Source organism: Lichenostomus cassidix, chromosome Z, assembly GCF_008360975.1.
Source record: "Lichenostomus cassidix isolate B80296 chromosome Z, HeHo_3.0, whole genome shotgun sequence".
In the NCBI taxonomy this organism is placed as follows: Eukaryota; Metazoa; Chordata; class Aves; order Passeriformes; family Meliphagidae; genus Lichenostomus; species Lichenostomus cassidix.
In genome coordinates, this window is record NC_139511.1 from 41,027,434 (window position 1) to 41,052,937 (window position 25,504).

At 37.4% G+C, this 25,504-nt stretch overlaps 1 protein-coding gene across 3 annotated transcripts in view; it reads left to right on the forward strand.

The window, feature by feature from the left end:
- PIP5K1B (phosphatidylinositol-4-phosphate 5-kinase type 1 beta) overlaps positions 1–25,504 on the forward strand; it is a 98,018-nt gene that overhangs the window by 16,883 nt on the left and 55,631 nt on the right. For all 3 annotated transcript variants that reach the window (XM_085041893.1, XM_085041891.1, XM_085041894.1), the window contains 2 exons: positions 18,560–18,635; positions 19,358–19,426. In XM_085041893.1, coding sequence (XP_084898019.1) covers positions 19,358–19,426 — 69 coding nt within the window. In that variant the 5' untranslated portion in view covers positions 18,560–18,635. The remainder of the gene's footprint in view (positions 1–18,559; positions 18,636–19,357; positions 19,427–25,504) is intronic.

Genomic DNA, 25,504 nt, shown 5'->3' on the forward strand with positions numbered 1-25,504 from the left:
TTCTCAGTTATCATGAAAGGTAAGCAAAGCTGTACCCAAGATAGCTTGGAAACACTGATGGTTAAGCCTGACAACCAAAATCAGGAAAAATTAAGATTCTTGTCCACCATGGCATTTCAAGAAGCATGCTCTACTCCTGAAGCAATTGTAGTAAGTACAGTTAAAACTTAAAAACACACTGTTTTTGTACAGGATTGTAAGAAACTTTGCTGCTTTTGTAAGTTTCTAAAGGATATCTCCTCTATGCTTATTGCTGGCCTCTCATAAGATGTGGTACAGGTAGTCCTGTCTGGAGCTATGACATATTGCAGGTGCAGCCTCCTGGGCCTTGTCTTTTTTCAGCTGTTCAAATCCATTATTTCTTAACTCCAGGACTTTGTTTTGAGTTGGTGCTAAATGCGGCTTCAAAAACTACTATTTTAAGACAAAATAGTTTTTAAAAAATTTCATGTGAGATAGCTCTAGTTTTCTTTATCAGGGAGTTTCCTTAAATACCATTCATCAGAGACGAAGTGCCTGTTGTAGGGTTGTGAGTTGTTGGTAACTCATGCATGTCATTTGACAATAAAAAGTTTTAACAATAGAAAATCTTAGAGGGGAAAGAGAGTATCAGATTGAGGATGGTGGACAAAAAAGCTTCCAATTTGTAGGCAGTTGCAGGATCACACTTTTTGTTCCTCTGACTCTTCTTCACTGCATCAAGATGCCCCAATAACTCACTTGCCTGTACTATATCTAGCAAGGTGATTTTCTGGAGTGGTGAACCTGTCTCTCCTATTTCTTTTGTTTGTCTTACCCTCTTGAGATTTGGGTAATAGACTTGTTTGGGAGATTTAGAGAGATCTATGTAGCCTGGCTCCCATGTTAGGTATTAAAAACTTGGGGCTTTCTCTACTTATGCTCTAAAATGGGGATAAGAGAGGGATCATATAAGTGAGAATAAATGCTACTTTTATTTAAGTATATGTAAATGTATAATAAAAGTAGCTTTTACGAATAATAATGAGGGCTGAATTTTGTCAGTCTAGAAGACACTGGATTTGTACTACTTTATTGTGTCCTTAATAAGTAATGCAACAAAACTATGGTGTGCATTTATTAACAAAGTGCTATGATATGGTTTCCTTAGGATTAGTTTTGTTGTCCCTAGTCTATGCTGTTACTTCTGAAGCTACTGAAGCAGAGGTGGGGGTTTTGTCCAATTTGTGGCATAAGTACTTCCACTTTTTTTTTTTTTTTGTAAATTTAAAAAAACAACCTGAGGACCAGGTTCTGCAAGCAGCCAAGCATGAAAGCAATTTTACTAAGGCCATAGTAATGCAGAAAGTAAGGAAATCACGTTTCTTCAGAAGCAACTTGCTTCTCTTCTTTTTGAGCCATTTCTTCTGATACTGAAAGTTGTTCCTAGTTATTTTATAAATGTTGTCCAGAAACACCTCAGGGGAGTGGATGTGGATCTTTCATAATTTGCTTAGTCAGTCTTGGCATTATCACTGCAGTTTTGGAAATATTACAGGCGAGTGGAAATAATGGTGCCAAGTGATAGCAGGAAACTATATTGGGAGACATGTGCAATGACAAAGTTAGAGTGCAAGAAGGTCTTGGTGAAGCTTTCTCATATAGCAGCATACATACTGCAGCATACTGTCAAAATAGCATTGATTTAATGAGCTGCAAAGGCAGCACTTGGGATACAACTATCTCAAATTTAACACTGATAAAACGGTATGTTCTGCAAAAAGCCTACTTGGAATGTATTTATGGAATGTCTTCATGTTGAAAAATATTAATAAATTTCTTTTGACACAGGGTGTTAGCGTGGGGGGAAAATCATGCTGTATTTTTTCCCTTATTATTAAATATGTATATTCCTGGTAAGAATTATATAACAACAAGCTGCAAAATGTGAAAAACAAATGTGTTTCAAGTTATCCTGAGAGCATTAGTATAGTTAATGGTGAAATTTGGAGATTAAGATAGAAAATGACTATCAGGACTGTAGATCACTTGAAATTACAGATAGTCCAGATGCTGAAGAGGAAAGAATGTTAAAAAATCATTTTTTACAAATTTTGCTGAGCTCACAAAGGAACAAACCTGATGAATAACATATTTGAAGCTAGGAATTATGTCATCATGTCCAGGATGAGTCATTGTGAGAAAAATTCAGGCCTCTGTATGGTGTCTCCCCTTCTGTGGGACAAGGAACAGAGACCTGAGGCACTGCATATTGAGTGTAGTACTTCATGTTTGGGCCTTGCAACAGACAGTCTGGGACTGAGGTCTGTGCAAAAGTACAAGAGGTGGGCTCCTTCTCTACTTTAATAAAGCATACACAGGTTGATACCGCTAGTGTAGCGTGGATATAAGAGTGAGAGAATACAAGCCTGATTCAGTGATAGAAATACTTTCTTGTGAAGTATTTTGTTTGTATACATATACAACTTTTGTCAGTGCAGAAGTAGGAGGACAACAACTTCCCTATCCAGACTGCTATGAACAAATCCAGTGCAAGGTATCTGGAAAGATGGTGAGAGGCATGGAGCATTCTCGTTTGAAGACAGGCTGAAAGAGTTGGGGATGTTCAGCCTGGAGAAGAGAAGGCTCCAGGGTGACCTTATTGCATCTTCCAGTACCTAAAGGGGGCCTACAAGAAAGCTGGTGAGGAGCATTTGACAAAACCCTGTAGTGACAAGGGCAGAGAATTATGGCTTTAAACCAGAAGAAGATAGGTTAGCTACTAGGAAGAAATTCTTTACTACATGGGTGGTGGGACACTGGAACAGGTTGCCCAGAGAACTTGTGAATGTCACATACCTGGAAGTGTTCAGGCTCAAGTTGGATGGGTCTCTGAGCAACCTGGCCTAGTGAAAGATGCCATGCTGGTGGAGTTGGAACAACAGGATCTTTATCCTTTCCAACCCAAGCCAGTCTATGATTTTATAAACTGCTATGCTAAAATTCACACATGAATGCTCTTTGCTGGAATTGTGGCCATGAGATATAAATCACAACAGTGATAAGCTGTATTTATATCTCAGGGCCTATAGTTAAGCTCGTAATTGACTTGGAAGAAAAAAACCTATGCATACAAACTTTGAATTTTCTTTTCTCTTTAATCTGCAATCTCTTTTGCATGGTATAATGACAGAGGAAAAGAAAGGGTGTGTGGGGACTAGGTGTCCATGGTAAAGGCTCTCTTATTAAAAAAAAAAAAGTATTGCAGAGGTAACTACACTCATTCAAACCTTTTCTGCTTTATTGTGATTGGGCTTTTCACCCCTGTGAGGCTAATTTTGACCCCTGGTAGCAGCGGTAGGAAAGAAATTGAAATTTATGCCTTTGTCCAATATGTAAGAAGAGTGTAACAGAGAACTTTTGCAAAGTGGAAGTTCACATCTTGCTCCTTTGACTGCTTGCCTTAGTTCAGAGGTTCCTTTTGTAACCATCAAATTATCTAAACAGAGAGTATGCAAATGTAACTTTTTGCTATAGATCAGTGTGCTCCTAGACTTCCAGATGTGTCTGTTTTGCATGGTAAAACACCATTTTGAGGGTCATCACAAATGTGAACAGTAATTTAATCTCAGTTGCCTGACAGGATTTTAAAATATGCTTTACCAACATCTCTACTAAAGATCATTGTATTTAAATAGCCATGCAGGAGGATGTTTCCCAGTATTGACAGTGTAGTAGTAGCAGTGTTTAATATTGTGGGGAACTTTTCAGTATGCATCATTGCTTTTTGTTTCAGCAAAAGCTGTGCATACAGTTAGTTGTTTAGATTGATCTATCTGCTGTACTTGATGTATTCCTCACAGCAATGCATTAAATATGGTTGGGGATTTTTTTCTTTTTTTTTTCCCGTAATTAAAGAAATGAAAGAAGTTTGTTTCCTTTGCTTTCTTCCTTATGATATAACAATCAGCTCTTCACTGACTTTTTAAATTTATTTTTCCCATCCCCTGAGTATCCTTTTGACTATTCAAATTTAATGGCACTGAAGGCCTGTTTTTAGCAGTCCAAAGCAGAAATCCTTTCCTATGCATGTGTTTCCTGTTAATATGTATTTTTCTTCTAGTTTTATTCCCTTGCTCTTCATCTACTACTACCTCCCATTCCTTCTTTCTTCTCAGTTCAACTGTGCATTTTCTTGTTGAAACTCTCCTTTCCCTTCTTGCCTGTTTTTTTACTTTATTTTCACTTTGTTTCCCATCCCAAATTGCTCATTATATTCACTTGCACCCTTCCTGTCTATTTTATGCATAAAAGTCTTCAAAATGAAAGGAAGTAAGCTTTTCAGCTAGATTTAGTTCTCTTCTTGCTGTGAGGACATAAACAGTGCAAAGGAAATGAACAGAGTGAGACAGACAAAGTTTCAGGAACTTTGGCTGATTTCTGAGCAAAGAAAGGTACACAGGCTCACAGAGATGATTACTATGCAGGTATGAAATTCTCCTAGAGATTCCTCTACTGTTCATCCACGCTGATATATGATAGTTATTGTGAGCTGTATGTTTTATGCAGAGGATCTCTGCTACCTTTAACTCAATGGTATGGAAGGAGATCCTTCCAAACCCCAGTTTGTGACATGCTGGGCTCATAGATACAAGAGGTTGTTCAGAGACAGGTGTACCAAAATGGGTAAATGTTTTGTTAGAACAAGAAATCAAGCGTTAGTTGTAAAATTATTTTTTTCTAATTAGTTAGCCTAATTAGAAAAATGTGTCATTTTTGCCATGATTTGCAGAAACTCGCAAGTGAAGCATCTACCAAAAAACATTACTTGACTACTGCCTTACCCCTGTGAGGGGAGAGGGATTTGCCATCCACTGCTGTGTTAAGTCTGTGTGTCTTTTTTCTGTCATAGTCTCACTTCACCATCACCTAGCAACTCCTTCATCCTCTCAAGCAAAACTACAAGCTCAGACCTTTATCTCCAAACCAGTGCTTTCTACTGAAAACCATTTGCTTTGAAAGGACATATGGATAATGTCCAGTTTTTTTCAGCTTTTATGCCAGACCAGTCTTAGTCACTGCTTGTTAATAACAGCTTTTTAAATGTGATTATGGCACCTTCAGTCTGGCCTTGAGAGGCATCTTAGTGTCTAGCCTCCCTCTCTGTCACTTTTGCATTTACACACATTTACTTGCGCACGGGTGCACAAACGCACCAGCCAGAACAGGTAAACCTCAGTAAAGCTTTTTAGCTGATCTAAAACTAAACTTCTTCTTAAGCTGCTTTTTACAAGCTTTAGTGTAATACAGTGCTCTGCAGGAAAATTGTTCACACCACCATCACCACTTTTGTGATGACTGGCTGCACCTGCTCCTGCGATGAAGGGACCATCTGTCTGTGCTGTGGCCATCCTTGCTGCTAGAATGATGATGAAGGGTGAGCAAGCAAGGTTGTCTGGCTGGCTCCTGTCTCATGGTGTTCTTGCCCTTTATTTGGCAGTCCTTGGTAACTAGTGCTGGGCTACTCCTCAGTGCTCTTACTATGTTGCCACATTTCAAGCAAAACTGAAGACCAGTCTCCATATTTCTATAAAGTAAATGCATAGCTAGCTAGACTGAAATTTTAATGAATATTGCTTTCCTCTTACATAACTAATCATCAGGGTGCTTATTCCTGGAAACAAGATACAAAACAGAGAGGTTCAGAGACTACACACTGTTAACAGCAACTTTTGAAAGGCAATTTTCTATAAATACATTTGAATGCATGTGCTGTTGAGCATACTGATCTTTGTCATCTCAAACTAAAAAAACCCAATACAGTAGCCAATAAAATCATAGGCTGAAAAGGGTATTTAATTTATTTAATCAGGTGTTCCAGCTGAGTAGTGCCAGGTAAGGCATATCATAAAATAGGCTTTTGCATTGTATACCTTAAATTGTAAGAACACTGTGTTCCTGGGGGGATGCATTGACTGAATTGTTGGGTTTTTTTCACTTCAGTCTGTGGAATCTTAATAATATTCATAGCCATGTTTCATCTTGTCAGAATCTTGTTCTTTTTCTAGTTAATGATTCATAAAACACTACGCATTGAGCAAAAACTGTGATTAGTGGTGTGGGTTTTTTCTTTCTAAATACCGAAAGCTGTATTTTTACCTTTTGAAAACTATGGTGTGGGCTGTTGACTGACTTACAGATAATACTGCATGCCTTTTCTAACCTACTTATAATGATGCTTCCAACCCAGTTATAATGATGCATTGAGAGGTGTAGATACTGTTTCAAAGGGCTTTTGTGTGAAGGAAGGAGATTCTTTTTCAAGCCTCTCAAGAATTCAGAGACCTAATTCTTGACTTAATTAGTGGGAAAGTTCACACTCATTCTCCTTGGAAGAGCTCACAGGTTCTGGTATCAGGTTGTGTATGGTTCTTCTACAAGGCAATCACCCACTGCTTACTCATGTTGCTGGTGCTGAACTGTCTTGTTTTTGGTTTAAGTCCTTTTCTCAAGACACTTTTAAGTGAAAAGGAGAATTTATGTGTAGACATGTTCTTTACTTACAGTGATAGCTTAATATTTTGAATTTTCCCATAATATTTCCAGCTAGGTTATTTAAAGAAATCCAGCTAGTCATTCGCAGAGAAATTCCTGGGGAGGAAGACTGTGGTGATACTTCTATACTGTTTATTAACTTGCATTTTTAAAATACAAAAATGTTCATAGTAGTGCAACTATAGGTAGAGTATAAACAACATCTGAAGAAAAATAGAGTGTTTCAGAACTGGCAAAAACATTTAGAAATGACTTCATTTTACTTTCTTGCTGCCAAAAATATTCAGGGACAGGTTTTTCAATTTGGTTTGGCAAGTGAAAGACTGTTGGAAAACAATTTGCTTATGTCATTTGGCTGGAAATAGCTATTTATAAATGTCTGTTTGAAAACATTTGTATTGCCATTTAAAAATTCTCTTACTAGGTGTCCATAACTTAAAACAATTGTACATATATCTTACTACGGTACACCTCATGTTGCTTAATGTCAGTAGGGTAGATAGGTGTGTTGATGTGTCTTGGATTTGAATATTACAGTGCAAATATGCTCATAATTCAGATGAGTGCCAAAGCATAGTCTTGGGGAAAAAGAAGTAGTCACTTGCTCATTCTGGTCCATCCATCCAAGACTTGGCTTGGAGAGCAGAAGTGTATGTCTCCTTATAAGGGCAGTAGTAACCTTTACGTTTAAGCAGCTACACTCCAGTCAGAGAATGGAATAGCTTTTTAAAAATACTGGCAGTTATTTTGATTCCCATATTACAGTTCTACTCTAGTGGCTGTAAAATGACAGGAGTTCCAACAAATAGCACTCTTTCCTTCCATGCTGAGCTGTTCTTAATTGGTTTCAGATTTTCACCTTATTGTATTAATCATGTTTTTTGAGGTTTTTGTCCTATGCAGCTTCTGAAATTATTCTTTTTTTCCCCTTGAAGCTTTCTCTGTAATTTAAAAAGAAAGTCATTAGAAAACTCCTTTAAACTAAGAATACTCCAGCTTTTGTGCTTTGTAGAGCATTTCATAAAATGGGATAATAGTTTCCTTTTCTATAGCTTTGCAAGTGATTTTGGGAAAGAAATATGAGGAACTTCTGCTCTGTAGGAAACTGTTAGCTCTTAATTTAGTCAAAGGAATTTTAGTGATGTAGGATTTGTTCTCTGCTGAGGCTGGTACAAGACAGTTTTTGAAAATTGTTTTCAAGAATAAAGTGAGCTTTCTATTAAATGCTAAATAAAATTAACTTGGAGGGGTCCAAGGAAAACTTCTACTAATTGCAGTTTTAACTTTCCTGAAAGAAAATAGTGGTTGAGGGCTTAGTTGGTTGTAATAGATTTTATGATTTGTTAGAGCAACTCATCTGAATTTATACACAACTTTTGAATTTGGTGCTTACATTAGTCTTCTATATCCATTCTTGAGTGACCTTATTTTTCACACAAACTAGGCACCTGAAAAACAGGTTTCCAAATGTATATTTATACAGCAACTTAACCTTAGCCATGCACTACTATTTGACTAAAGGTAATGTTGAGCTCAGTTCAGGTCCTTTTGCGTGGCCCATCAGCACTGCTGCTGATGCTTCTTTCTGTCTGTCTCTCAGTCTTGCTTCCTGGTATTATCACTAGTGGTTTGGTGACTCTGAGGTTACCAAAAGTATGTGACTGAAACAACTGAGACAATTGATCTCTCTTCCATCATGGACCAAGGGCCTAATTGTTTTCCTTACCTTCCTCGTCCTCTCCTAAGTTTCTTCTGGATCTCAGCAGGCACAGTGTCAAAGCTGTTGTAAGGAGTTCCATAATGATTAATATTCTTTGGCAGGTTACTCTTTGCGGTTAGTTTTATTGTCTAGGTGAGTTCTCTTGGGGCTGGAGTAGCACTGGTGCATAATAACGATACTAGCAAATGCATGCTCGGAAGGCAGGACCACATCAGCACCAGCCTGGACCAGCTGAAATTGTTGCAGCTATCCAGTCTGGGTGATACAATGGAAACCAGCAGGAGTCATGACAGTAAACGCACCTCCTCCTTCCTTCAAGACAGTACCAACTACTTTTTAAACAGTTGTCTGATCTGTAAAAAAAATCTCAGATATTACCTGTCATGTCCTCCAAGTTAATCTCTTCTACTCTTCAATTGTCTGTTTGTAGCTGTATGGAATGGCCCTCAAATTTTTGGAGACAAAAAAGGAATTTTAAAATACTTGAATTTTTTGGATGATCTGACTGTTGAACAGCCTAATTTAGCTAGCATTCATTAAAAGTTGTATGCACAAAAATTATACTCACGGGACCCAGGGTAAGAAAGCATAGAGAACTTGAAGATCATAATAATCCACTCATTCATTTAGTTCAGGGCTTCCATGCGATATCGTTCTGCAAACTATGTTGTGAATAATTACATGCTAATATGCAAGTGGCCTGAATAATTCCCAGTAGTGTTTCATTTATGAGTTACCTGTGTAGAACTGATGAACAAATTCTGCCATCTGTTTTAGTGCATGCAAATTATTTTGACCACAGTTTTTGTGTGTTGTCCACCCAAAAATCTCAATATTCTTTAAAGCAAGGAAGTCCTATTGCCATTTTTTATTATTGCTTCTGTTGTAAAGTTATGTTTGCATGGCAGTTTTGAGTGTGGTTGAGCTTCTGTTGAGGGGGAAAAATGTGGATGGGTAAAAAAGATAAAGGTTTCAAAAGTGAGCACTACAAATATTGTGAAGTTCTTGTTGTTACATACACATTTCTTACCAAAGTAACTTGTCCTGTGCTTTTCTGTTTTTTATCTTGTGTCTTCTTTCAGTCTATTCTTTTTATACTTACCCTTTTCCAAGGTCCATTTGACCTCTTTTCCTTTTCTCAGATGACTCTTTCTGGAGTTTCAGATTACAAAAGCTTTTGGTTTGACCAAATTCCTTTATACATATATATATATATATATATATGTATATATATATATATATATACATATATATATATATATATGTATATACATATATACATATATGTATATATATATATGTATTCCCCACCCAGCAAGGTGGGATAGTTTGCATTTCTGTTCATGTCATTCCTTCAGAAATTGACACTTTCGCTGATCTCCTTTTTGCTGTACATGAGATCTCATTCCCTGTGGCTCCTACCTGCTGATTATATGAGTCATGCAGCTTGCCTTGCTTTGCTTTCAAAAAATCATGACCACAGTATTACATGATCCCTGTCATTCAATTTTGCATGTACCATCAAAGACAAATGTAGAAGAATTTTCCCTCTGCTTGTGCCTTTTGCTTTCCTTATCAACCATTTGTCTCAGCATGCTGCAGTATTTTATTGGACAGCATGCATTATGTGGTGGTGTTATCTCAAAGTGCAGTGTCTGGTATGTGTTAGTAACAGCAGTCCACTGCCATATCAAAGCTGCCAAAGTAAAGGAGCAGAACACTTATTCTGGGCTCTGCAATATCTTCTACCTGTGCCCTTCACTGTGGTACGACCCTAACTTCTATTGCAGACAATTATATAGAGCATGCAGATGTTTCCTTCTTTTACTTGTTTCAAAGAAAACCCCATCTTGACAAATTTGTTTAATTTGTAATTCCAGACGGCTTTATAAAAAGATTGCTAGTCTTCTAAAAGCTACTGTTGTTGGCGCATGAAATGAGAATTGTGAAAACGTAAGTAGCAATTGAGAAGTCTGTCTGTGTACAAATATGCTTTTCTATTTTGTATGGTTTCAGACTGTTACTAAATAATGAGAAGTTAATGGGCCTATTTCACTCTGTAAAGGGAGGGTCTGTTAACAGTTTCTGCAAGATACACAATGTGACGTCAATTATGTCAGAGTTCAAATGTTTGTTCTTTCTGATTGCTGATCTGAGCTCACTGATTCGGAAAAGTCCCTTAGTTATTAATACATCAACACCATCTAGTACGCAGTAGAAAGTTTGCCCTGCTTTTACAGACAGCATTGGAAACACATAATAGATCCTTAGGTGCTTCTGGGAAAAGCAGAAGACACAGTAATTGAAAGGTTAAGTAGAGGAGTTAATAGGCAGTAGAGGAGTGTGGTAGATTCGAGACCCTTGAAGTGAAGCTCTGAATTTGGAAATTCATGGAGGGGGACAAAAACCAACCCATCTCTTCCTTGCAAGTTATCTGTGACTTGCATAAGTCACAAAATACAGAAGTTACAAATTAAAAATCTATATGCTTTGTTGAAGGAGCACAGTATGCTGTGTATCCAAGGACTGTGGTTCCTTCAATGAATTTTCAGTTTTATTTGCATTGTTGTAAGAAAGTTTCCATCTGAAAGAATTACAGCAGATTATTTTTGAAAGGAAGGATATGACTTGTAATGATAGTTTGTAATGCTGTTGGGGCTGTTTCTGTGACCCTGAATATTACAGTGGTACTGTGTTTCACTTGAAGAACAAGTTAATGAACAAGGAGTGCCACTTTAAGTGGAAGAGAAGGTACTCTTGCAGGTTGTCAAATCATCCGGATAATCAGATGTATTCTCAGTATATGTAAACTTTGATGGAGGCAGTATTTTCTGAAGTTCTCCATTTTCATTTTTTTCCCTTCTGTAAGCTAAAGGAGGAAGATAGATGATCTGACCTTTCTTGCAGTAAATCAAAACATTACAATATGAATATATGTTTTTAATGTATGAATAGCTTGATAAATGACTTTTTAAATCAAAACTACTCCTATTACCAGATTTTTAAAAGAAATCCACGTACTGTGCCATATTCCTGAAACTGGGGGGAGAAGGGGAGGGGAACTGTAGAAATCAAACAGTATCAGAATCTTAGCATTGTACTGAGATTAGTTGCTGAGAGACTAAAAGATCTGGCAGGGCACTGAAACTAATGTGTGTTATTAAAGCTGGGTAAATAAAGGCGGTGTGAACAGCTGACATGACTTATAGTAGATGAACAGTCTAAATGGCAGTTTTGTGTTGGTTTTTGCTTGCAGCTTTCTCTGTAGCATTTGTGCTGTCCTGATGGTGTTGTGAAGACCAGGAGAAAGATGAGGGGTTATTTCCCTTTTACTTTATTTGTGAATTTCATCACTTTACTTACCACTTCTCATTTTCATCTTCTTACTATTTTTGAAACAAAATAGAAAAGAAATCAGATAGATAAACTAATTTGTCTGGGCTTGCAACTGGACCACGTGAGCAGATTTTTTTTTAAATTTTGTTTTGTTTTTTTGTTGGTTGGTTGGCTTTTCTTGTTAGACATCACAGGCTGTACAATTTCTGATCTACATTTTTCAGCTGTTCACTCTGAAATTGTTCATCCTAGCATTAATGAGCAAGAACAGCCTTTTCCAGTTTTCTCAAATGCAACAATAATATTTTCACAAATTTTACCCAGAAGATTTTGCTTTCGGTCACCCTTAAAACCTCCATAACCAATTGTGGGTAGGGAGAACTTGATGAGGTACAAACCTAATTGTTTGATTTTCTCTTTACTTTTTCCCTCCTTCTCCTTTACCGTGCATATGACACATCTTTTTTTCTGCCAGATAAACAGAAATGATAGATTTTATTTAATGACTTTTTTAGTGGCATAAATGAATGATATTTATGATGAAGTCAAAAGTTTTCTCTTGCTTATACAACGATGCCTAGTAAGATGTAAGAGATCCTTCAGTGCTTCTGTGAAAAGTGGAAGTCACAGCAGTGGACAGTAGAGGTTTAATAGGCTGATAAGCGTTACAGGGATTGGGTGGATTAAGTGCTCTCAGATAGAAAATCCTAATTTGAAAACCTGTGGAGGAAAAGTTTTTTTCAGGTTTGAAGCTTTTCAGGAATTTTTAATGATTGGTGAGTCCATTGCAACATGTAAACATTTACTTCATTTTCAGGATATATTGGTTTAAAAATTCATATTATCTTTTTTACTCCTGAGATATTTCAGGTATGGGGGCATACAGGTTTGATCTTACACAGATGGCTACATGTCTTCTGGTACAATGTGAATCTACCCCACAAACTAATGTTTGGGATATTATTTAAAGAAAAAGAGGAGGAGTAAAACAGAAGAAAAATAGATAGCTGAATTGTGTATATATGTATATATTTTCTTATAACTGAGTGGTGACATACATTGCCTCAATTTTTATTTGAGGGCTATGTAAATGCCCAAGCAGTCGTGTATAAAAAATGTTCCAACATTAAAAGACATAAGGTTTTTGGAGAGGGAGTTAACTTGTGATGATGGTTGAGAAAGCTGTAGGATCTTTGATGTGTTATTCCTTTTACCACTCTGTGCTCTAAATTATGCTTCCTTTCACTTCTTTTGATCTGCTTGTTGGCACTCTGCCTAGCAATGCTTGCAGGCTCTTAAGCACCACTCTTCATTGTCTGGTAAACTCAGAATGAAGGCAATTAAATAATGAAAATTATAGTCAGCGTTGTTTTAATGCATGGAGAAAAGCTCTTTTAAGAAGCTAAAATGTAATAAAACCAATATATGTCCCACTATTCACCTGAAGTTAACAACTCATCTCCCTCTTGAGCATTCTGATGATAGTGCTGATAGTATGCTGATGTCTTTAGTTGGATTTTGTGTGGAAACTCAAAGTAGGCAATTTGTATGTGTGTCAGAGGACGTTTTTTGTGTCCCAAGCCCCTTCATTTACAAATAATCTGATAAATAATCCTACTGTTCAAATTCTACTGGAGAGGGTAGGGGAAAAAATATTGACAGTTTTGGTTTACCTAAATTTGTCAACTAAATTTGACCGTGCTCTAGAGTACCAGCAAGTTTCATGGAATAATAAAAATGAAAAGATGATATCTAATTTGGAAATCCAGTGCAGATGTGCATATTGTATTAGCTGGCAGAGAACCCAGACAGAAGGGAGATTTTATAAATTTATCATCTGCAAGGGAAGTTTGTTCAGTGCCTAAGAAGGTGTGAGCTCCGCTCTTCATAATTTCAAAGAAGTGGACGAGTTAGCTTTAATAGTGCCTTTTGATCTCGGTGCTTCTTTCAGGTAGCTCCAAGAATACCATGAATGGTTTTTGGGTACTTGGCAGGGGAAACACAAGAAAATAAGTATGTAAAGAGTAGTTTTTCATTAATGAATATGTGTTTGTGGATTTTTCCACTCTAGGAGCATTTTAGGTTTAGAATTTTTGCCCCTTCTGGCAAAACTTTGTGTGGCAACGACATCCAGTTTCAGACTAGAGCTCAAATCCAGCAGTGTATGACTGTCCCCAGTGTGATTTCGTGGAAGAATGCTGCCATATAGAACTGCAAGTCCTTTTAGTGAATTGAAGAACTGACTTTAAAAGCTACTCTCACAACTTCTACAAGGAAAATACGTCTGGACAAATCTTACCAGTAAAAGTGAATTTTGCAGTATGAAATTACTGTGGTTTTCATAGTTGTATTAGAAGATGGTGCTTTAAAAGTAGTAACAGAGGGAAGATGGGGCTACCAAGGAATGTAACCTGATGACTCTTTCTAATGGAATTCACTATAAATGCTGTTTGTAGAACTAGAAATTCTTGTTAGCATCCCTACCTGTTGTGCTGACAAACTGCTGTGATCAAGAAAGAATGCAGTCTTGGTTTGTAAACTCCCAGTTACTTAGGACAGATAAAATTACTCTTCTGATCATCTTTGTTTTGTCTGGTGCTGACTTAGTATCATTAGTATAAATTTGATATAAGACTGTGATTTTCTGAAAAGTCACCTGTCACATTCTGGGGAGCTTGTGTCATCCTGGTGGAAGAGAACTGTTCAAGAATTAGAAAACAGCTGAGTAAATGACAACCACATTTCTGGATTAATTCCAATATTGTGTATTCCATCCCAATGCATTCACTTACAAAAAAAAAAAACACCCTCAACCAAAGTGCTTCATGAAAATGCATTTGTGTGTTTCAGGCTGAAAAATCTGCATCATACAGTCTCTTTTATTTGTCTATTATTAATCGTAAACATGCATAATTTCTGCTATTCTTTAATTTCTAGTATTCTCCCTATGCCCACTGGAAAATTTAAGTCTTCATTTAATTTTAGGTTTTTGTTTTGGTTTGATTTTTACTCCTCATATTTAAAATTATAGATTACGCCAGTGAGAAGTTATGAATGTGTTTTGAGTAAGGTTTCACTTTTTGATTGTACTAACTGCAGAATCCTGCCAGCAGTACACGCAGGGATGCCTGTTCTAAAAGCTAGAAAAATATATCAATTTTAACTGTCAGCCAAAAGAAAACGGCACATGTAGTGAAAAGCTACATGGCTTTTATTTGGAATGTGGTTCCTCAACAATATGTTTTATTAGTGCTTTTAAAAGAGGATTTGTTTAAGAAACTGATCTAAATATGCTAAGAAATGCATTCTTAAAAAAAAAAAAAATGTTTTCATGGTAATGGAAAGAAGGCAGAGTTGATTTTGGGTTGAATGAGCACAGGCCTGTAGGAACCCAGTGATAGCATTTTTCATGGATGCTGGCTTTCACTGAAGTTGTTCAGAGTTCTAAAGTCAACGAAATTCAGCTGAGAGGCCATTCAGGTGTAAGTACCAGTACCTGTTGATGTGAGATGGGCTTCAGCAACAACTGTTGTGTAAAAATGGGTAGTTACTTATAGTATGGGCAGATAAATACCTTTTGCTGTAAGTAGAAGATATATTTTGGCTATATATGGAACATGGAATTAAAAATTCAAGAACAAGAACTCAAAACTGGGTAGGAAGCTCGCATTTGCTGTCTGTCATCTCAGTGCTCAAAACTCCAGCTGTGCAGTGGGCAGGGTGGTGTTGACATTGTGGGCTTCTGTCTGATCAGAGAAATTAAAAAGGTGTCTCTGCAGCTCCAGGGGAAAATGCATATGGCGCTTTTCCCCAAGAATGATAGAAATTGCAGTTTGTGTTAGTTAAGAAGCTTGTGGTTCTATGATTCTGGTGTAAGAATCTAAACTGTGAAACACAACTTTTTTTTTTTTTGTCTGAAGTGTACGTTGAATAGATGTGATCTTTTTTTAAATTTTTGAGTCTGCATTTAGGACTAGGGGACTTTCAGAGCAGAAGGCTGGAACTGTAGGGTTCTTCAGGAGCTGTACATGTCACAGTAGGTTTTTGCTGCACTTAAGATTTGTGACCAAAATGTTGACTCTTCAAGAGTATTTGGGAAAAATACGCTTTAAATTCCTGCTGTACTTTAATGTTGCTCTTGTTCTGTCATCAGGCAGGATGATAGCATCTAAGAAGCTAAAGAGGAGTTCTTATAGTCATCTTTCACTCTGATGGTTTAAGCCCAGCCAGCCACTGAGTGCCACACACTGGCTCACTTGCTACCCCCTGGTGGAATGGGGGAGAGAATCCACAGGGTAAAAATGAGATAACTCAAGGGTTGAGATAAGACTGCTTTATAGGTAAATCAAAAGCTGTGCATGCAAGCAAAGCAAAACAGAGTTCTTTCACTGTCTTCCATAGGCAGGAAGGTGTACAGCCATTCCCAGGAAAGCAGGGCCCCATGACACCTAATGGTGACTTGGGCAGAAAAACACAGTCACATTGACCATTCTGCCTTCCTTCTTCCCCCAGCTCTGTATGCTGCCATATGGTCTGGAATATCCCTTTGGTGAGTTGGGTTCAGTTGTCTGCATCCCCTTCTAGCTCCTTGTACATTCCCAGCCCACTGAGTGGTGGGGTGCTGTGATGAGCAGAAAGGGCCTTGATGCTGTGTAAGCACTATGCAAGAGTAAAAACATCTCTGAATTATCAACACTGTTTCCAGCACAAATCCAAAACATAACCCCATGCTAGCTACTGTGAAGAAAATTAACTTTATCCCAGCCAAAGTCAGCACACCACAGTATTTTTGAAAATGAATGTTTTCTTCCTCTACCCGCCCCTACCCCGTGTCTTAGTTTATTGTGAGATTTTCCTTTGTCAGGTGCATAAAGAGATTCAAAGGTTTATTTACAGTACTTTCCCGCTATGGTAACAAAAAAATAAATAGTTGTAGCTTAGCCTGGAAGTGAGTCCAAGACTGTAAGTTGTGACCTGTCTTTGAACTGTTAAATCTCATCAGAACTGGGGCAGTAGCTGCTGCTCTGCCCCATTATAAAGCATGTGAGAAGGTACTGTGTACCATTTCAGTAGCTCTAGGGCAGGGAGAAAATACATAAAGTAATACTTGCTTTGCAAAAAATCATTAGCATGGAACAAGAGATGGTTTTCACAGCAAGGATTTTGAAGGTTGTTTAACACAACCTTGGTTGTTTAACCAAGTTAAGATAGAGCTGTGTGTTCTGTTTCTCAAAAGATTATAACCAAAATAATTCTATTCTAGATGCCTTTAGGCAATAAGCCTACACACACAGGAAAAATTTACCTTCTTTGTGGTGTATGAGTTTCTGTACTTGGTAGTTACTGAACTTGGCCTCTCACTGTCTGTTTTCCTGTCATTGGCACAATTACAGGGGTATATTTTCACATGAATGAAGTGTTCTTGAATAGTTTGTCTGTCCATGCTGGGAAAAACAGGGTTTTTTTCCATGTCTGGCATGAGTGCTTTCTTCAGCTAACTTACAGAAAGAAAGCTCCCATGTTGCACTCATGTTTGGCTTTTGCTGAGTATGTGTGCTTATATTTTAGGAAGCTTTATGTGTAGTAGAACATCATATTGTGTCAGTAGTCTTGAGGGGTCTGTGGAGGACAACAACTTGGGCAGGTATTGGTGTTTTAACCAGGGATCAGCTATTTAAAATCACTTCTACTAGTGATTAAAAGGACATTTGTCTTCCTAAAAAAGCTGTTTTAGCAAGTTCTTGATGCCTGTGTTTGTGTACTGATAGAGTTGCAAGCATGGATGAGTGTTAGTATTAATATTAAAAGTATGAATATATGTAAGTGAGATGAACTACACAAAATTTAAAAACCTATCAAAGCCAAGTTGTTGCCTATAAGTAGGAATTCACTCTGTAGTATACTGCTAATGCACATCCAAATGAAGAAATTGATTAAGACACATTGCTTACATGGAGGCTACATTGAAAAATGCAGTTAGCTGCAGTAAGAAAATGCTGGTATGTAATGTAAGCAGTTGCTTCTAAGGAGGCACTGTTTCATTCAAAGAAAATCCGTTTCTATTTGTTGTGTCCCTCCCCTTTTGTTTTTCTGCCTCAGATGCTTCTCTGAAGAAAAGGAAAATACTGACTTTGAAGCCTTTTATTAAAAGGCTTCTTGGTGGTGTTAAGTATACTCTTTAGATTTATGAAAAATTAAATTCAGTGAATGAGGCCTAAGAATACTTGTTTTTAAACCAATTTTTAGTTATGTACAAGGTGCTATTTATACTACTTAAATACAAAATTAGTGTTTTTCTTTGATATATTTGGGAAATTAAGCTGAAGAATAGCTTTACTGATGTGATTTAAAATGGATGTAGAAGATGGGAGGGAGAGCCGATTCCAAAGAGGTATCAAATAGCATCTGATTATGTAGTATTTTCTCATGTGTTTAGTCAAATAATTTTAACTATGAGAGAGATCTCTCTCAACAGGATTACTCACAGAAATTTTATTGATAGTAACTATCATTATGGAAAACTTCCTAAATGAGTTTGTTATCTATGACTTTTAAGTGTGCTCTCCTCCAAACCGTCATATTTCTTATAAATGATTGGAGATTATAAGGCTGTAAGATTAATTACATGTCTAATTACACAACATTCCAACACTTATGTACTGCTCTACATAAGTGTTTTATTGTACAGTTTCTTATGCCACAGGGGTGAAATATCTAGGGCAACAGGAAATTAGACTGCACTGATTCCCTCCTGTGTAATACTGCTGGTCTCTGGGTATATTAACCAAGTTATAGTATGCTGTAAGTATAGTATACTCTAAGTATAGTAAGTTCTAAGTATAGTAACCAAGTTGTTTGATATGATTCTTGAAAAGCCTCACTTGTAGCTGAGTGCTTGTTCCAAAGAATAATAGCAAAAGGAAATCTACAGCTGTTCCGTGAGATGTCAATTTGTTAAGGCATAGTGATGACAGTTTTTTCTTCTAATAGGAAAACATTAACACCACCAATGAGTGGCTTGATCTCCACTTTCAGCTCCAGATGACCTGTCTTGTTGTTCGTAAGGGTAAGTGTATTTCCATTGTGAAAGTAAAATCTAGAATACTTTTAAACCATGTCATTGTAGCTTTTTGTTTTGTTTGCTTTGACAGGCACACTGAGTGTCTGATCAGGGTGATCTCTAGCTTAGTGGTTTATCCTTGGTCTAGCATGACTTTACAGCTGTGTGGAATGGCTAGAGCATGGTGCTGATAATGCCAGGGCTGTGGCTTCGATCCCTGTATGGGCCATTCATATAAGAACTAGACTCAGCCAGGTCTTTGTGGGCCCCTTCCAATTGAGACTATTCTGTGAACCTGTGTGATTCTGTGTTCTCCTTAATATTTTAAGGAGATACAGCATATCCATGCAGCCAAAGACCTTGAGCTTCTCAGACATGCCACTGAATATCTGGCTCAAAAGCTTCATAATTTTGCCCGTCACTGGACCTTCCAAGAACGTGTCATGCAGTGGGCTGAGGAGCAAGATTTCACTGCATACTGGTGTGGGGAAAAGAAACAGAGTTGTGTACAATCAGTCATGTGCTGGACATATTCCTGGGGCGGTGCTGTCCTTTTAGTCTGTGGAAAATACTTGCAGGAATATCCTAGATATATCACTGATCTTAGTAGCTTGTATCCTCTGTAAAGTTTGAATGTAGCAAAAATGGTTAATAAATCATATGATTTTCCTGAACAATTACTTTTGTAAAGCACATACCTTCTTTATAACTTAAGTTTTTGTTGTTAGATGTCGTCTGTTACTGAAAATGGAGATGTTACTACTGGAAAGCCAAATGAAGAGAAAACATATAAAAAGGTAAATAAAACTTTCAGCCTTTTTATTGTACGTTTTTCCCTTTATGTTAATTCACACCTGCTGTAAGTGAAATATATTTCAAAACTGGCTGAAACCAAGAACAAATAAAGCATGTTCCATGGGGTTTTTGAAAGTACTTTATCTCTTCTGTGAAATCATGAAGTATTTCTAAACCCTGCAGAGCTCACTATTTAAAGCTTGTTCAGTCCAGCTTTAAAGTATACCATCTTGCTAGATTGATAGAAGTTCTTTGCTCTTAGTGACAGGTAGATCTCTGGGCATAAATTTCATACTATTGTAAGAAATTTAGTATAGTAAGTTTCCAAATGCTTTAAATGTTTATACAATGTGTCTAGACTACAAACTCAAAAAGCAAAGCACTTTTTCAGTGCTTTGCCAAGCAGACCACTGTTTGTTTGCTAAGTATTTTTTTAAAGAAGGATTGTCTAAGAGAGGACATATTTAATGTGGGAGCATGCATTAAGGGTCCATTTAGATATTGCTGATAGTGGTTTGGGATTTGATTGTCTGACAGTGATTGTCTGTGACCAGCATTATTTAGGTCCACTAGCAATTTTGTTAACTAAGCGGAGCTAGAAATACAAATTTTTCTATACATATTTGTGCAATCAAATTGCTAGGTATTGAATTTGGTATTTTTTTTGACAGATCATCTCAAAAAAATGGTGATTATGGTTTTTTATTAATTTCTGTAACCTATAACATAGGTTCACATGCTTCTGCAGTACATATTAGGGTTTAGTGATTAGGGTTTCTAATTTCTAGGTGTTGCTTACAGTACTGCTGGTAAAGTCGAAGAGATTAATAAGGTACTTCTCCCACTCCTTTTCCTGGTAGTTACCTGGGTGGTCTTAGCATTCCAGATAATTTTCTCAGAAATGAAAGGAAATAGTGTTTGTTTTAAATACAGGTTAGTTTAAATTTCCCAGCTTATGACTTTAGAATATAAAAGTCTAAATTTTTCTTGACAATTAATATGAAGAAGGAAAAAAATTCAGTGCCTGAACAGTTCTGTGGGCTTTTGTTGCTAGACCAGACTAGTAGCCACCACAGGTAAACTTCTATTCTCTCTGATCATCTCACATACTCTTCTCTGTACCTTTTCAAATATAAATTCACAGTCTTTCAGAGGAAGCTATGTAAAGTCTTCTCACTATGGCACAAATTCTACTGTGTATTTACTGGAAGCACCTCTGACAAGTCCTAGGATTCACAGCCGCATCACACTGGCAGATGATGGCTATCATCTCCAAGTTCAGAACTGCCGGTTGTATTTTATATCAATTTTTTTCCTTTTCATATAATTGTTGTTGCTGTTCAAGATCCTCACTTGGTCTGTGTTCAAGATCCTGTGTTGCATATGTCCCTTAGTTTAGTGTTATCACTGAATACTGTCATCATGCTCCTCCTTTTTTGTGATATTTTTAATAAAATATTAATAAATTATGATCTCACAATTTATCCATGCAGGGCTAACTGGTAGCATATACTTGCCTGGTGCCTCACTTTTAACAATGCCTCTCTTTTCTTGAGCAAATTTCCTTAGAAACCTTGCACTTTCTGTTAAATCTTGAACACTCTGTTTGAGCAGGGAGGTTGGCCGAGATGACCCCACTGGTGGTGCCTTCCAACCGAAACCACTCTGTGATTCCATGCTCCTCACCTTCTTCAGATGTTTCATATATATGGTTTCTTTTCTTTAATGGAAGTTCAGAGGACTCAATGGTAAATGTCAGGAAGTAGGTTATGGGTTAAGCCTGGTAGGACCTGTGTTCATCAGAGGCATTTCTTGCCATTTTTCATTTAATTCCATGTTGTTAGGTAACATACACAGAGAGATCTTGCTCCGTAGAAGGTTTGTTTACAGTTCAGATCCCACAGATCTTTAATTGCCCACAGGAGTTGCATTTACAGTTCTCCAGTCATGTATTGTTACACTTGTTTGGTTGAAAAATACTTGCAGGAGTTCCTGTGACTTCCTGTGCCGCTATTTCCAGAAGTCTGGGCTGGGGAAGAGCTTGTTTCCTCAGCTGGTGCTTTTTCAGCTACTTGGGCAGTTTCTGTTCCAATCTACTGCTGCCCTTTGCCACAGTGGAAACACTTGGGCAAGATACTCATTTAGTGCAGAAGGCAGACTGTGCTTGCTAACCTATTCTCGTTGTTTACAGACTTCATTTCCAATGTTGCCTTTTCTTTAGCACAATAAAGGTGTAGAAGTTTGTACCCCTGAGCTTAGAAAAGCACAGATCAGTACCTCGGCTTGCGCTACAGCTCCCAAAGAAGTTATTTCTTTGTTCATCATGGGGAAAAAAAGGAGTTTTGTTTGTAGTGGAAAAGTTTCTTTCTGACCTCTAGAATTTTTGCAGTGCAATATGTTCCATATGTTCATTAATCTATGTCAGTTAATTATAAGAGTTATCCCTATATTACAAACTTCTGTAGTAATGACTGTTTTTCACTGCTTTCAGTTAACCTCAGTTAGGTGAAAACAAACTTTCTCCAGGAGAGCATCTCTGACTTCATCCATGATAAAGCTTTCCAGAATAGTAAGTTGTTTGTCAGGCTATCAGTTTCACTTCTGGAACTTTTAGATTCTTGCAATATTTTCTTTATTATTTTGTGCAGCTCAGATAAAATAGAGGTAGGTAACATCTTTATCTGAATTAATGAAATCTCCAGTTCTTCAATTTCCTACAGCAGTCAGATGACTTCCCAGCTGCATGAATGTAAACACCTTGAAGTTCCAAGAAATTTCTTACATTACTACAGCCTTGTGAAAGGCCTTGCCATGAGCATTGCTACTCTATCCTCTCAGACTTTGAAATGCATAACTGAACCAGGAAAGAGTGTGATTTCTGTTACGAATCATGTTTCTTTTTCCCACTCTTTTCTTTTTTAGCTTTCAGTTTTTCTGCTGCTTCATTCTGACAAAAATGCTTTTCTGGCTTTTAATTGTCTGTTATTATCTATTCAGAGTCTTGAAAGAAGAGGGAGCACAACTTTTTGTTTAGTTGTTTTTGGGTTCTTTAGTGGTTTTGGGTTTTTTCTTTTTGTTTGCTTGGTTTTCTCCTTCTGAAAACCAGAGTGTTTTTCTCTCTTTTAAATGGTGTAATTTAAGATGGGGCTTCCTAGCTGTTCAGCTGCATGCATTTGCTACAAACATTATAATCTGAAACTACTTAGGGGTTTTCTCTCTGTTTGTGAATTTTGTGAAGCTGCTAAGTCTGCAGTGTGAATATGAACAATTAAGTATTTCAGTCACCCAGATCAAAGAACTTAGTTAATGGAAGAGACACTTCACAGATATATATTTAATGCAGCTTTTAAGGTAGAGGATTAAAATAACTTTGAGATCAAAGAAATGGTAAATTGTACAAACTGTGGCCAGTTCTTTTATGGTGGACTTTTTTTTTTGTTGATTAGCTTGGGTTAGTCTTGTGGGTTTTTTGGTTTTGGTTTGGGGTTTTTATTTATTTTTTCTGGTTTTTTTTTTTTTTTGGTTGGTTAGTTGGTTTTGGGGTTTTTTTTGTGGGTTATTTTGTTGTGTTTTTTTCAGAGAGAAACAAGGTAAGGGACATAAAAAAAACTGGTTATTTGTTCCATTGCATTCTCAAGCAAAGTAGTGAGGGAGCTTGCAACAAAATTCAGTCATCACACTGTAGCTTCTCTTGAATATTCGTCACAGTCTTGTCACTGACATCTAGAGTACGTAGTTGCCAGTTTTTTAAATTTTGTCCCTATTTTGCAGACTTTGTTGTGAGAAGCTGCTGACACACATGCAGCTTTTGCATTGCAATATCATCAATCACACAGTCCCTGAGTCTGCTCCCTGTCAAATCAGGTTTCCGTAGCATCCTGATGCTTAATACTAGGATGGTGGCAAGAATAAAGCACAGACAGGTCTGTCAAAGCACATTAAGTGTGTAGAAAAAATCACACCAGAAAATAAAGTAGATGTAAATGTGCACTTGTGGAAAAACTGCTACTGGATTGCCACAATCTCTACGTTTAGTCTGAAGGCTGCCACACAAGTGTATAATTAGGGTTTGTTTCTTGTCATTACATATCTTGTGGCTCCTCTGTCTAGTGTATTACAAGCACTTTATGTAAGCTGTTCAAAAGTGCATATCGTGTGAATCATTTTGCCAGGAGCAAGGGGGATTTGCCAGGATAAAGGAAGCCAGCTACTTATTGTTAGAGCTTTCAAACATGTGTAAGCAGCATTGACTTATGCCCTGCATGTAATGCCTGCAGGTAGGGTATTTTTTCTTGTAGGCAGTGAAACTTCACCACTGGAGGTTTTGCTGCACAGGGACCTCAATGGCAGATTTTATGCATCAACAAAGACACAAATGGCTGTCTTTAGTGACTTTGCCTAGAGCTACGGTTACTTCCAAGTTCAGAGGTCTCAAATTCTTTTCCTCAAGGATAGAACAACCAAAGTAGTTGGGTTCATGGCTACTCCTGAAGCTTCAGTATAAATTTTTTGAGATGGAAGAAAAATTAGTTGAAAGCCATGGAGTCACCTGAATCCAGTTCTGAAAAATGAAGGGAGATCAGATTCAGCTTGGATCAGAAAATCATTCTAATTGCAGTTGAACTGGAACAATCACACAAACATACACATGGTTCACAGAAGTCCACCTTTATGAAGTGTGACCTGCAGAAGGTCGGCAAACATTTGCTGGAGAGAGGAACAGTGTGAACTGAAGGAAGATTGAAGGGGTACTGTGGCCACAGTGACCCATGGTTACAAGTTGTGGAGAAATAAGATTAGTTATTTTAATGGGATTTTCTGGTAACTCTATTTGTATGTCTGTATTTGTGATTTATTGTATGTCAGCTGCAAAAAGCATGCTGAGATGGCATAACCACCTCCATCCAGAAGCTTCAGTAGAAGCAGCTGTAAGACTTGTTGTTTCAATGAGACTGTAAGCACAGCAGGCTCTCAAAGCAAGACAGATCTAATGCAGAACAATGGACTAGGCAATAATCACATGTACCTTCTGAATCTAATTGTGATTTCCTAATGTTCTACATGAGCTCTTTTTAAATACTGCTTGAAAAAAAAGTATTGTTTTGCAACAGCCATTCTCCTCAGATGGTTTGGCTTAAGAGTTTATGCAGTTTATGGCAGGATGTATCTTCTCAGAAGTCTGGAAAAGATAAACCGGTTTGCATGGAAGTGATAGTATGGGCAGATTCCTGGTACTTATGGTAACTACTAAAACTGAAGATGAAATGCCTACTTGCAGTGCAAAATTCAGATCTGTCATAAGCTATGTGGATTGAATAATTTTGATCAAGTGAGACCTATGAATATTTTTCTTATTTATTTCACTGAGAATGTTGCCTGAAGACAGGCACTATTCTACCCCAGTCCGATTCACTGTTCCATGAAGGAGAAGAGTGGGATAGTGAGGGAGGAAAGCAGACTTCTCCACATACAATAGCGCAGAGAAATGAACTAGTGACAACTATTTCATGGGAAGCATGGCTGCAAAGGAGTGTTAACCACTTCACTAGTTAGTGAAGGCTTCTGATCGGATGTCTGTTTCTCCCCATCTCTTACACAGAACTGTGGTGTCTAGGTGTCTCTGCCATTTCATTAGGCAGATTTTAAAACCTGTTTGAGTGACAGTAGTAGAGAAGGTGAAATAAAACAATTATCATTTTCCCTTCCAGAATGATAATGAGGTAGAATTTCTGAGGCAGAGTTAATGTCTCTTCATCTTTATAGCACCTGCAATAAACCAGATGTCTTCTGTAAAAATCACCATCTTTGCCCCAGAAAGTTCGTAGGTCAAACTTCAGCTGCAATAAAGTGAGTTGTAAAAGGGGAAAACACATAAGCAAGGACAAAGTTCATGATTTGTGTCATCCTAAAGGGTGTCCCTAGGATGCCTACTTTTGAAGAAGCCAAGAATATTATAGTTACATTTCATGAGCATATTGTGGGAAATGCACATAGATTTAGCAAAGAACAATTAAGAGCCAAAAAATGAACGGAAAAATAACTGTGAATCACTGCAGAGAAGAACTTCTATTAAGTTAAGA